Source organism: Acomys russatus, chromosome X, assembly GCF_903995435.1.
Source record: "Acomys russatus chromosome X, mAcoRus1.1, whole genome shotgun sequence".
Lineage (NCBI taxonomy): Eukaryota > Metazoa > Chordata > Mammalia > Rodentia > Muridae > Acomys > Acomys russatus.
The window spans coordinates 108,407,945-108,422,179 of record NC_067169.1 but is presented as its reverse complement, the minus strand read 5'-3'; the positions used below and the strand labels follow the sequence as shown (position 1 = coordinate 108,422,179).

Sequence of the window (14,235 nt, the reverse complement as noted above, 5' to 3'; positions counted from 1 at the left end):
CAAATACATAGAGATAGAGACAGAGAGACAGAGACAGACAGACAGACAGACAGAGAGAGAGAGACAGAGGTGGAAGGCGGGGGGGGGGGGAGCGAGGGAATGGAATGGAGAGGGAGGTGGGTGGCGAGTGCTCACATTTAACTCAGTTCATATTTTGAACAACCAGACGTATTGGGAAAAGAAAACAATGTGAATGAAATTCTCCCTGCCCATTCTTCTACTTCTCCTCTTTCTCCACCCTCCCTATTTCCCTGGCCTCCACAGCTATCAACATCACTCCACATCTCTTCTCTTCTTCCTCTCCCCATAGCTTTATTCCCAGGCAGGTTGGTTTTTTTTTTCTTTTTATCCTCTTAACCCTCGCCGCCCCCCCCCCCCCGCAGCTCATCCATTACTCAGATTTGCCCACAGCTGGTGTAGAAACAAGTTCACAAGCAATGACAGTGTTCTCTCTGAGGAGACACAAAGGAAAGAAATTGACTAGCTTTGCAATTGATTCTAAGTTAATATTTCATCCCTGCCAATATCAATATCAGAGTCAGAAACAGAAAACACAGACTTAGGAAATGGTTCAGTACTGGCAAGCTCGACGGCCTGAGTTTGCTCCCTGTGAGCCACATAGGGGAAGGAAGAACCAACTCCTGCAAGGTGTACACATACACACATACACACACACACGCACGCACACACGCACGCACACTAAACGTAGTACAAAACTTTGAAAAAAAACTAAGAAAACAACCAAATTAATATTGAAGGAAAAAATTGTTCACTCCTTCTGAGATCTTTTCTACTGCTGTTATGAAATTGTTCAGGCTTTGTTGACAATAGACTAGCCGGAGCTGCCTAGTCATGATTCTTTGGGCTTCAGTGCTGCGGCGTCACCTCGCGCTGTCCCTGCTGTGGCAGAATCAAAGTAAACAACAGGCCAATGGGAGACTAACTACCCTGTGGAAAGTAATTACAGACTTTTCATCTGGAGTTATAGACTTTTGAAGGGAAATTCAGGATGAATTATAGTCGTTGCATAAAAATTCTAGGTCCCTAAGCAAGAGTAAAAAGGAATCTTCCTTTCGTAGTTGCAGAATGGATTCTCATTGCTTTAATATTGTTTCAGTTAATCTGCCAATAATTGTAACATTCAAAACAATAAGGACATGTTTTTTTTTTTACTAAGTATTGTGTGTGAGCCACTTGCTTCTGTATAACAAACCATCCCCATTTTGTAGCTTAACACAGCACCTAATCATTATCTCTTGTGGTTCAGTGTGTTGACCCGGCTCAACTGAGCAATTCACTTGGGTCTTTGCAAGAAGCTGCTGTGGGATTGAAGGCAGGGTTGGGCCCAGCTGAGGCTAGGCTGGCCTGGAAGTTCCTCTCACATTAGCAGTTGATGCGAAACAGGTGCTAACCATCTGGGGCTGTGAGTGGCATTCCTTCCACGTGGCATCTTCCAGTGACTTGGGTTCAGAGATGTGTTGAATCCAGTGTGGACTAGAGCCAGCTTGTGTATGCTTTTAGGGAGGAGTTTCTGGGAATTTCAACCATTAAATTTGAATTACACACTTAAAATGAAATTATGTTTTGAAAAAATAAGGATTCTCAAAAATCCACCATCTGCTAATTATTTGGCTATATTTCACTAATGCATTTTGCACTATTTACATCCGTTGTCTCTGTGTACCCCTCACTGACTTCACAACTCACTGATTATGTGTTAGAGTTTGTATTTGCCATGAGAATATTACATTATAAAAAAAATTAGCAAATGCTCCAAATCATTAATTGCCCTTTGGGGATAAAATTGCTTGCTAAATATTTCTCAGCATACTACTGGACTTCTCTGTATTCTGCAAGGAAGCACCCGGAATGAGAATGTACCCAGAGAAAGAATACTTACACTTCAGTCCTCTAAACCAATAGCCCCTTTCGCCTGCTTTTGAGACTCTTTTCCTCCTACTGAGTTCCCTGGTCCAGCCTTGATATGAGGGTTTGTGACTAGTCTTCTTGTAACTTGTTATGTGTGTTTGGTTGATATCCCTGGGAGGCCAGCTCTTTTCTCAAGGGATGGATTTGGGGAGCGGGAGGGGTGTGTGTGTGTGTATCTTCTGTGTGTGTGTGTGTGTGGTCTGTGTGTGTCGGTGTGGTGTGTGTGTATGCGAGGGAGTGGAAGGAGGGAAACTGCAGCAGGATGTACTATATGAGAGGAGAAGAAAAAAAATAAAAAATTAAAACATTAGTGCCATTATTCACAATATTGCTATTTTCAAATTCTAACATATTAAGCAGCCACAAGCTTCCAGTGGGAAAAAGGATAGATAAAATGATGTTTGGCATTTTGAGGATGAGCTATAACAGCAAAGCATTAATAACCTCACACAATGGTTATTCATATTAGCACCCTCACACAGATTAAGACCTGACAACAGAGAAAATCTAACCATCTCTGCCTCCAGAACTTGAGTCCTTTAGCATGGTTTTTAATACAGTCTCTCTGTTAAGGCCTTTCATTTCTTTTCTCCACATGGTAGCATATAAGGCCTTTAATTTCTTTTCTCCACATGGTAGCGTGTAAAATGGCGGTAGTGTACCATCATTCTGCCTTGACCAGGAGCCTTGCACATGATAGTCATTTAGTCATCCCTGAGCTCCGCCACTGTCCCTATTCTCTGTCAATCATTGACTGTCCTGCCTGCCATGATGGTGGAAAACACAAGCCAAACTCCATCCTATCCTGGTACCTCTTCAGTATTCATGTAAATAACAAAACCAGGGAACCAAACTGGAACAAAGCCCTTTGAAAGGAGGAATCCTTTTTCTAATGGTGTGCTAGAAGGGAGTTAAGAAAAGCAAGTATTTACATGGACACTATTAGTTTTTTCTCCAACTATCTCTCCTATTAATGTCTTGTCCCAAAATTCAAAGGAGTGCCAAAATTGTTCAATATGGAATTCATTTCTATCCTTTACACTCTACTCATTGTTGTTAAGCTCCCAACTTAAAAGGAAGAGAATTCCTCCATTGTTAATGGACTTGTGGTTTACTTTCCAGCCTTACACATTAGTCATCATCCATCCAGCTACTGTTCTCTTTCTCCCTGGCAACTGCTCAGTTAATTTTCTGAAATTCCCAGCCCAGTGCAGTGCCTTTGTTCTTCTTAGGGTTATTTGTTGCCTTTTTCTTCCACAAGAGAAAATCCTATTAACATGTCTAAAGCAAATGTGTCACTCAGGAGGGAGGGCAGCATGAGACAGGCCCTGTCTCTCCTCCTTCTCGCACCACCTCCTGCCCTGGCTCGTGATTGCCCATCTAGGACACCAGAGTTGGGCCGACTTTTTTTTTTTCTTTTGGTTTTTTGAGGCACGGTTTCTCTGTGTAGCCTTGGCTGTCCTGGACTCACTTTGTAGACCAGGCTGGCCTCGAATTCAGGTCGATCCGCCTGCCTCTGCCTCCCAAGTGCTGGAATTAAAGGAGTGCAGCAACCCAACTGGCTCTTTTTTTTTTTTTTCTCTGGGGGGGGGGGGGTGGCTAAATTTTCTAACTCTGCCTGTCATGTCACGGATCTTCAATTCGACATCTTCCTAAGGAAGCCAAGCCAAAGAAGTGCTCTGACTTCTGGCCAATCCTTTGGTTCTTCTGTATGAATGGTCAATCACTGGACATTTATTAAGGCAGAGACCCAATCTAGCACTGCATCCAGCCATACAAAGTTATGCAGAAAATGAAATTCTATGAAAAGCAGATTTTCTATATTTTCAGGTGCTACTTCCTGGTTCAAAGGCAGCTCTCTTCTCATTGTAACCTTACACGGTAGAAGAGAAAAACAAGGCTTTTCAGGCCGCTTTTGTAAGAACACAAATCCTATTCATAAAGGACCAACACTCATGACCTTTCCAGATGCCTCAGTCACTTTGGGAATAGGATTTCAGCATATACATTTGGCTGGCAGAAACATTCAGTCTATAGCACATATTCACCAAAAAGAAATATGTAAATGACAGATATGCATGTGAAAAGACACCCAATCCATATGTTACTTAGGAGCCTCAGATTAGAGAAGCAATGGGGTAATAGTCCACATCTGTCAGAATGGCCTAAATCTAAAACACTGACAGCAGCAAATGCTGCAGAGGATGTGGGGCAAGAAGAGAACAACTTTAGAAGCAAACCAGATGTCCTTTGTGTAGGGGAATGGAGAAATAAACTGTCATGTGTCCAAGCAATAGAATACTAGTCAGTACTAAAAAGAAGGGGAATGGAAATATACACTGCCAAGGGCAGGAACTCAACCTGAAAAGGGTACACATTGCATGATTTAAACTGTAACAGTTGAGTGGAGAGTGGGGTCTGACTTTCACACGAACTCTTGGTGCCTCACAGTTGACATGTCCCCTGGATGAGGAGGAGACCCTGGTGCACTCAGAGAAGGATAGAGGTTACCAAGAAGAGACTTGATACCTATGGGCATGTAAGGGGGAGGAAGTGCCCCTCAGTCACGTATAGGGGGGGATTAAGGGGGCCAGTGGGAGGGAGGAGAATGGGAGGATGCACGGAGATGGGATAGCAATTGCGATGTACTATGAAATGAAATTAATACAATATATTAAACCAAACTACAACTAAACTGATACCATTCAGACAAAACAAAACCTGTGCGAAATTCATAAAAAAGACCCACAGCGTGCAGAGACTAGAGGGCGAGAGGAGATGTGACTATACTGTACTCCCAGGCGGCTTTAAAGGGTTTATTTGATTCTGTGTGATCTATGTCTGCTCCTGCTGCCGCGTTTATATTTCATGTCGATTCTGACACACATACACTAGAGGATGGAAAGGACGGAAACCTTTTAATTTGACGAAAAATGCCTCCAAAAGATCTAACTATAAGGCTTTTCTTAGTGACTTATGGTGGAGAGCCCAGGCCAATGTGAGTGGATCCACTGGGCTGGTGGTCCTGGTATCCCGCTGTAAGAAAAAAACCGGCTGAGCACAAACCATAGGACGGCACGCCAGTTAAAGCAGCACTTCCATGGCCTCTGCAGCTAGTCCTGTCTCCAGGTTCTGGACTGTTTGATGTATCCTGTCTTGATTTTCTTTCGATGATGACAAGGTTGTGGAATATACAGCCAAATCAAGTGCCTATTTCCCCCAAAGCTGCTTTTTGGTTATTGCTATTTTACTGCAGCTATTAGCCATTTTTAACTGAGGAAGTGCAATCGTTCAATTTATAGTACAAGTACACAACTGTCCCTGGTTTAGTTTTAGTCAACCTCCTTAAACGATTATTGTGTTGCGGATCAAATGAGACAATGCTCTGCATCACCTTAGCTGTTTAGTTCTATCTGTCAGGCATTTTCTTATCACTTAGTGATTTTGCAAATGGCTGATACTATCCACTGGGAGCACTGGCCATCCTAGGCAAGTCTGTTCCTGGGCTTTCATCGATAGAAAGGAGACTAGTCAATGGCCTGTTACGTGGGATTCATTCCTCTCATCGGTCTCTGCTCTCGTCAGCCTTCATGTTTGTTCCTTTCGTAGTGAGTTCATGCCCTGCTTTCCTATGATGTGACGTGAATGGAAAGTTCGATACTATAGCTCAATAAATCCTCTTATCTCCACGTTGCTTTGGGTCATCGTGGATTGTCCTCGCTTGTTGTGGTTGTCTTGTTTTTGTTCTTGTTTGTTTTTTGTTTTTTTGCTTTTTTGAGACCAGGGGCGCTTCATTGTGTAGCCTTGGCTGTCATGGACCCACTTTGTAGCCGGCTGCCTCGGACCACAGTGATCCACTTTGCTCTGCTCCCAATGTGCTGGGATTATTAAAGCATGCGGCCACCAACGACTGCACCGGCGTCATGGTCTCTTTTATCACAGCAATGGAAACCCCTAACACAAAACTATACACTTGTATTATACTGCAAGAGTGAACCCACTATACAAGTGTCAAACTGTGTCGGGTGGAGTCTCATTATACCAAACACCTGTGCGGAGGGACGTGAGGCACTGGACTGTTGAATGTGTTGCAAGCACACATAGGAGCTCTGTATTTTCTTCACTGTTGCTGAGGGCATATATAACATATTTCTGGACCCAACCATTAAGAGGCTGAGGCAAGAGCATCAAAAGTTCAAGGTCATGATGATCCCTACTACAGTAGCAGGGTTACAGGGCCATACCCGATGACTCTATCTAAAGACTAGATCTTGCCTCTTACACCGTCTTCTCCTCTCAACGCAAATAAATATTATTAAAATTCAACTCTCTCAGCCCTTCTTCCGGCCTGACTAGGACAAGAAGAGAAAAGACACAAATTACTAAAATCCAGAGTAAAAGGTATGTGTAGGAGTGGGGAGTGTACTCCCACCCAACTGTAACTAACAATGAGGACCACAGTGTTACTAACATGCAGGAAATCTGGACCTTCGAATGGTGTCAGTTGGGATGCAAAATGGCTCAGCAGTTGTGGAGAAAACAGTTTTGTAGTTCCTTAAAAGGCTAAGTATAGAGTTACCAGGTGACCACAATTGTACTCTTCAGGATGTTCTAAGAGAAAAAAACATGTCTACCAGTCATTTGTACTACAAATATTCACAACCCATCTATAAATGATAGCCCAAGCTGAAAACACCACAATGACATATCAATCGAAGAGCTAACTAAATATACACTTTGTAATCAAAATAGATCAAATTTAATACAAATATGTTATCCTATTAAAACAACGGGGTACTGCCCATTGCTACAAATGCAGATGAAGAAACTTCACAAACATTTTGAGATACCTACAACAGGCAAAAGTCACACAGGTAGAAAAGTGGATTGATGATTGCCAGGAACTATAGGAGAGAGAAAGAGGGGTTTTGGTAACAGGTACAAGGATCCTTTGTATAATGAAATGGTCCTTTGCCAACACAGTCTCCTATATACGGATTCACACTGCTGGTTTGCATCATGCGTTAGAGAAGAAAAACTCACTGGATAAAATCACCCACTAGACTCATATCTCTAAATCGAGAGACCTGGGGAATAATCACCACTAAAAAAGAAAGTTTTTTTCACACTTTGAGACATCAGGTTTTGCTAATCCATTTGCCCAAGACTCCAATGTTTGGTAACTTGCTATGTTAGTGAAGGTGTTTGGAACAAAGTATTTCCATAACCTACGAGCTGAGTTAGGAATGATATATAACCTTTACCCAAAGAGCATTGTTACATATTGATTGACTCAACCAATCCCACTTTCCCAGTCCTTATGCTTAGTCTACTATTATATGTCAAATGTTATAAATTCCAATATGCTATGAAAATATTATTGGACATGTGTAATATTCATTAGAGCAGTCTTTTTTCCCTATAATTGATAAGTGCCTGATTTGGGAGTCTTGTGAGTATATGTGTGTGATGTTATTTTATTTTCTTTTTTAAACAGGTTTCTTATTCACTGTCATAACGGCCAGGGCTCGCTGAAACCCAAAGATCTTCCTCTAACTTCAGCCTCCCAATTGCTAGACCATTTACAGAAATTTTGCACACCTTAGCCAGACTCTCTGAATAGTCTTTTAAATATGTAAGGAAGGGAAAGATGCACCCTACAAAAACCTGAAATGACAAACATCTAACAAAATCAAACTATAGACAGCTCATCGTCCTACTCCTGTCCTGATACCACCTCCACCAATAACCATCTGGTCTTCATGAACATGGGGCAGCTCCTGTAATGTCCGCAAATTGCATAATGACATGAGTCTGTTCCTCTACTGTCTTTTGTTTTGTTAGGTCAAGTATGGCAATCATCAGGATTGGTTCCCATTATTTCTTCTCGGGTGTGACAATAAACTGTCTTCACCTCGCTTAATTGGTGCATGTTAGCCAGATTCCACAATCTTACGGGAGTCCTGAGCAATTTGCCATTGCTTCAGCCTTGGTTTTTCCCACTGACACTTGCCAGTTTGGATGTTGATGGAACTGCAAAAGATAGAATGGAGAACCATGAGGAATTATCCAGCTTTCTCATTAAAGTAATGCACAAGGATAATCGTAAGGGAATTGGTCGTACTAGCTGGGTACAGTGGCCCAGAACTTAAGATACTCAGGCATGACTGTCACCATAAGTTCTGGAGCTAAGGTTCAGGTACGCGGTAAGGACCTTATTTCAAAATTATTATCTTATCATTACATCGATTAGCCAGTCATAAAACATGGGGCAGGACGTCTGCAACCTGTGGCATTGCTTTCCATTTGCCCCTTATCTAGCCTTTCAGGCTTCAACTAGCACAGAGGGAGCCACACTGCTGGAATGGGCGCAGGACAAAGATCAGCTCACACACACGTATCACGGGACGCAGACTTCTGTTCCTCTAGATATGAGTCCTCCCTATCACCCTTTTTAACGAAATTGCTATGGACATATAGTCCATCTTGTCCATAGGTAAATGTTTCAATGGTTTTAAGCGATCTCTCTCGTAGCCCTTTGCCTTCACTATAAACCCTCACCCATGCCTCATTTATTTGGGCCAGTTCAAGTCAGCCAATGCACTCACTGAGCCCACCCGTAGCTAGACTTTTCTAGGATATGGTGTAGTGAGCCACAGGACAAACAGGTCCAGGTATCTTGAGGCCTAACTCAGAGCTTGAAATTGATTGGTCCTACATGCTGACTTGTACAGAACATAAGAAACGTGTATGTAAACAAATGGAATCTACCAAAACATCACACAAAAAGAGCTTCTTTTCTTTTTTTTTTTTTTCTTTTGCTTCTTTCATTTGTTCTTTCTTCCTTTGTATGTGTTTGTTGTGGTGGTGGTGGTGGTGAGTTTTGATTTGGGTTGGTTTTTGTTGGAGGTTGTTTTGTGTTTGTTTTGAGACAGGGTCCTCCTCTGTAAACCAGGCTATCCTGGAACTTCCTAAGGAGTGCTAGCTGATTTAAACTCACAGAAATTCTCCTGTCTCAGCTCTTGGAGTTATGTGACTACAGGTATAAAGCACGCGTCTCTGGTTAAGGAGAGCTGTCAGCATTTAAAGTGAGCCGAACCTGGCACAGAAAGGGTACATACCTCTCCATGGCTACCGGCCAGAGCAAGAGACACGCAGAAGGGACCATCATGTCTACAATAACAAATTATCTCCTAGGCTATAGTACTTGGTGAAGGGCTAGAGCCAAGCAATGACAGGAAAGGGAACCTGCTGTCTTGATGACTGGGCTAGAGGTCTGGACTTCATTCTTTAACAAAAGTCTGCCATGGCAGCAGCCCGACTTCAGCAGAGTGAATTGGTGTTGGGGAGTAGTGGAGTGTGAGAAAGCTTGGAGACAGCTCTAACAGTGAGCAAGCACTAGTAATGGCCTTGTTCCCAGGAGTGGGCTCCAACGGAGAGGCTACCCGTGAGCTCCAACTGTGGCTGCCAAAGTCTCTTGCTTTGTTGGCTCCTTAGATGTAAGCAGGGGTGAGTATGATGTAGTCAGAGTTGTGACTTTCTACCAGGGCTTTTAAGCCCCCGTCAAACCTGCTGCCCCTCTGCTCTTGCCCATTTAAGTTATTTGGCATACACCATTAGCAGCCAAGAGTCAGAAAAGAAGGCTGCTGTTTAAAAGGGAAAATGATAAACTGAACAATAGAAGAGTGATGGAGGAAATTATGATGGCCATAACGAGACTACCCAGTGAGGTGCCTCGAATGATCATTAAAAAGATGATTGCACAGCACAGGAGTGTTTGATAAACCATTGAATGAAAGGGTAAATTACATTATTGCGATGTAAACCATGGTTACCACGACAAAAACTTAAAGGCATACAAAGAAAGGCCAGATTGAGGGTTCCGTAGGCTTTTTTAATAGCCTCAAGCGAAGAAACAGCTGTGTTGAGGGGCTAGGGTTGTGGGTAAGTTTTCTCTTTTGTCCTCTTGAAGTTTGTATTATATGTACATGTTTAACTCCAAGAAGTGAAAGCAAGAAAAAAGGTTGCCAGTAGGAGTGAAGGAGGGAGTCTAAAAAATGATTTAGAAACACCCCCCAACTGGCACAGACCTCACTTGCAAGTAAGCTAGCATTTGGAGCTTGACAGATACATACCAAATTCTTGTGGCGTTCCTATTCTCATTTTTAATGCACCTTGCTTGGTCTGCTTGTCTCAGTAGGCCGTCGTTCAATGGCCCTTATACGTCCCTTTGTATTTTGAGGGTGTTTCATCCGCTTCGCATTTTCCTGGCTCTACAGAGAAAACGTGTATGCAACATTTTCAAGGGCAAAAGGCACCCTCCAAACTCGTATCATGAGCATCTATTGACCCATTCATTGTCTCCCTGCCACCACAGCCATCAGCACATACAAGAGGGAACTGTTTCAACCAGGACATTTAAACTAGGCTTCATGGAAACCAGTTTTAAATGAAGCCTTTGTTTTAAATAAGCCTTTCATTATAACCTCTAGTTTAGTCCTTTTCATTAGAACCACCCATTAATGGGGTGTGGGGGGGGCTGCTACTCTTTCCCACTTTAAAAAAATCTTTGACACTTTCATATACGTATATAATGAATTATCAAAAAATTTAAAGGCTATATATGAATGGAGGGAACAAACTACAAATAGGGCGTGCTCGATAGAAGATACATCTCTGGAAGCCCCAGATCTGTAGTGCCTATTACTTGCTATGGGAAACACTGGAGGACTGTGGGCAGACACTCTTTCTTATGGTTAGTCATCATCTTCTTCATGGTCTCAGGTAGATTTGCTTTCAGTAAAACCCAGTATGCCTGCCATGGCCAATATACCCAGGGCCATGGTGTCTCTACTGATGTGTGCTGAAGGGTGGTACTCACCCCCCCATGGAAGGCTACTGATCCCTTTTGTTATGCGGCTTTGTCATGTTAAGACAGATGTGCTCTAGGCTGTCTACCTGAAAGTCCCCAGTCAGGTACAGTGTGCCTACTGCTTCCATAATCGTGACTCTAGGCACGTTTCCCTTAGATGGTGACAGAATGAGCCAAGAAGTGACCCAGCCAGGTCTTGCCAATCTTGTCTGGTGAACAAGCAAGAAAATCACCTCCTTCTCATTTTTTAGGACACGCTGATTAGTGTCATTTACATGGCAGGCTCTGCCTGTGGCCTCTACTCTTCTCTGCCTTTATCCCACTCTAACCTTGTGATCCACAAGCCTCTGCTATTTAATTTGTTTGCCATGAAGGACAGTTCATTCTAATGCTTGTGTGTTAACTCAAAGTTTCTTCAGAAGTCTACTGGGGGAAAGGAACAAAGCTGGCAGCGATAAGAAAGAGATGGAGTGTGCTGGTAGCCTTTCTCTTTTTACCACTGAAGCTTACTTAATTAGCAAAGAATATATTCATGAGGGAAATCTGGGACAGTTCCCAGATCATTTCCTAAGATGAATAGGTTGGCTGAGTCAGTCACTAAATTAGCAATTATCTATAGGGCATGTATTGTGTATAATGACGAAGTTCCCCATGCCGCCAGTTTTTTGCATCACAGAGGCAATCCTCTCACACTGCTCATAGACCAACCACTGCTGATATTCACAGCTGGCCAATAGTCTCTTGTAAACTCTCTGTTACCCAACTCATTTATAAACTACTAAAGGTAGAGGACATGAGGACATATGAGCATAAATTTGCATGGAAAGGTGGTTGATCAGCTGGGCATAGTGACTCACATCTCTAAGGCCAGCACTTAGGAGACTGAGGCCGAGGTAGGAAGGTTTCGATGAGTTAAAGACTTGGGTTATATAGTGAGTTCCAGACCACCCTGGGCTACAGAGGGAGACCTTGTCTAAACAAAAACAACAACAAAAAAAATCCTTTTCTTCCCATTGAATTAAAACACCCAAACAGTATATTCATTATGAGTTTTATAGTTTGTTTAAGTGGATTCATAACAAAATGCTCTGTCAAAATAATTACCTATCTTTTGCACTACAACATGGTCAGACTTTACCAATAGAGTCAGCTGATCTTGAGTGAAGTCCCCATGTGTGAGGTTCCCATGTATTTTAGTTCGGATCCTACTCATTAGTTCCACAGACTCTAAAGAAGAGTTGGCTTTTATAATGACCCAACAGGCACAACTACAAAACAGGGCAAAAAAGAAACATTGCAGTCAGGTCAACAGTGCACTTCAGCCAGGGCTGCTGAAATTCTATAGCTTATCAATAGTCCATCAGCATTAAGTGATAGATGCTGAACAATGGTGAAGAGCAGTACATGGAAATAGTCTGATACATTTTCTTGCAGGCATCCGGAAAGGACAACTCAAAACCTATTTTCAAAAGAATGGTCCACAACATTTGTATTATGTTGAAATTGCCTAGCCAGAAGATTTCTCTAGGAGTTTGTAGTAATTAATAGGGAAGACAGAGTACTCGCGAGTTATTATTTCAGAGAAAACCTTTTATCGTTTTGGTCCTTCAATTTATCCATCATTACTGCAATAAGGCAAATAGGCACATGTCCAATTTGTCTATACAGAAGTGTTCTGCTGAAGGCCGTGTCCTATAAAAGACTAATAATGATGATAATGATAACTAACATTGTGGAGTTCTTGCTCCACATGTTTTGATTCATTTAATTCTCACAACCTTATGAGGTAGTGATGTTATTATTCCCATTCTACAGATGAGAAAACTGAGACTTACGGAGATAACATTTCCTGTAAACTTTACCAACCAGTTTTATCCACTGAAAGATGATAAAAAACAGAGCTGTCCTTGACCTCCAACTCTACAATAAGGTCTTTCAAATTTCTCGATTACGACAGTATTCTATTAGAGAGAATATTCCAGACTCACAAACTTGCCTACACCCTTTTCCCCACTGCTGTTTTGCATACAGCTTTTGATGAACATAATTACTGAGCATCCTAACAATTATTGGGTTATAGATGCCCTTGCCTTTATGTCAAGCTACTTCATATGGCAAATAGGAGGTGACTTAACCCCACTCATCGTGCTGCTTCTAATTGGAACGTATTTCTTCTCTGAGTTCATGTTTCCACTGTAAAGAAGCCTCTGCTTTTGGAACCTCTCCATTGCAGCTGGCCCTCAGTCCAGCACCTTGGACATATCAGCAATCTTGTCGTGAGCCTTCTTTGCCTTTTTTTCAATAGTTCTCAAGCTTCCTAATGCTGTGACCCATAGGTTGAGAACCACAGCTCTGTGTCCACTATGGCACGTATTAAACAGAGCAGCAACAGCCACTGTTCCAAGAGGAGCTGGCCCATGACTATGAACAGTATCTGGGGTGTTTCTCATTGGGTTGTTGCTTTTTTCTCAGCATTTCATTGACCTTATTGACCATAGCAAACATTTCACTTCCCCATCCCCAAATTACAATTACTTTGGACCAAATTTCCTCTTCGCTACAAAGAGGCAGCAGACAGGCTGCAGAGGCTATGTTGTGACCAACTGAAACTTAGTCAGTGAATGCAAAAGCCTAATTAGAGCATCTGTGAAATAAGCACCAAGCTCTTTGATCTCCTCTGACAGCTCTGACCGAAAGGCTGCACATTGTACACACAGAATTAAATGGAAGGAAAGTCAGAACTAAATGTACCAGCTATGAATAAACTCATCTCCTACCTGTATGGTACATGAAAAATTGTGGCCATTCCTTGCCCTTTTTTCTGTTCCAACCAATGGGGGGGAAAAAGTACATAGTCAGTGAAATCTTTGAACAAACATCAAATTTAAACACAGGGCTTATCATTAACAAGAGCATCATAATTATTCTTTACATTTACACAACCACTGCCTTCTTCAAATATCCCTTAAGCACACTAATGTGTTTAGTGTTCACACCAAACCTGCAGTTTCTAGATGAAGCAAATTACTCGGGGAAGGTAATGATTTACTCAACAGCACAATGCAAGCCTTCTGGATACTGGCATGCTGGTGATAATAAACAGAAACTGCTAAATCACCCTAAGCCAAGGAAGCGCTTCACAGATGCTAGATAGCTCTGTCCTTCTAAGAGCACTTATTTTACAAATAAGCAAATGGAGGCCCAGAAAGGTTGACATGTTGGCTCCGGGTCCCACAGTCAGATGTGAAGGAACTGGATGCCTCGGCAGAGTAGCACATGAGAGCTTTTACCCATAGCATTTAGAGAAATTTCCATTATATTGTGTCAGCTGTGCGGTACATTTTAATATTCTGACAGCTGTTTACAGCAAGTATTTTCAATGATGGCAGGTGACTTAGAGTGCACTATTGGATTTACTGTATTTTATGTAGTCA

The 14,235-nt window shown here is 42.2% G+C and overlaps 1 protein-coding gene across 1 annotated transcript in view; it reads right to left on the bottom strand.

Moving 5' to 3' along the window:
- Adgrg4 (adhesion G protein-coupled receptor G4) overlaps window positions 1–14,235 on the bottom strand; it is a 116,072-nt gene that overhangs the window by 42,909 nt on the left and 58,928 nt on the right. Inside the window, 6 exon segments of the mRNA XM_051141916.1 lie at window positions 6,212–6,224; window positions 7,886–7,962; window positions 10,065–10,126; window positions 10,129–10,202; window positions 11,906–12,069; window positions 13,579–13,631. Coding sequence (XP_050997873.1) covers window positions 6,212–6,224; window positions 7,886–7,962; window positions 10,065–10,126; window positions 10,129–10,202; window positions 11,906–12,069; window positions 13,579–13,631 — 443 coding nt within the window.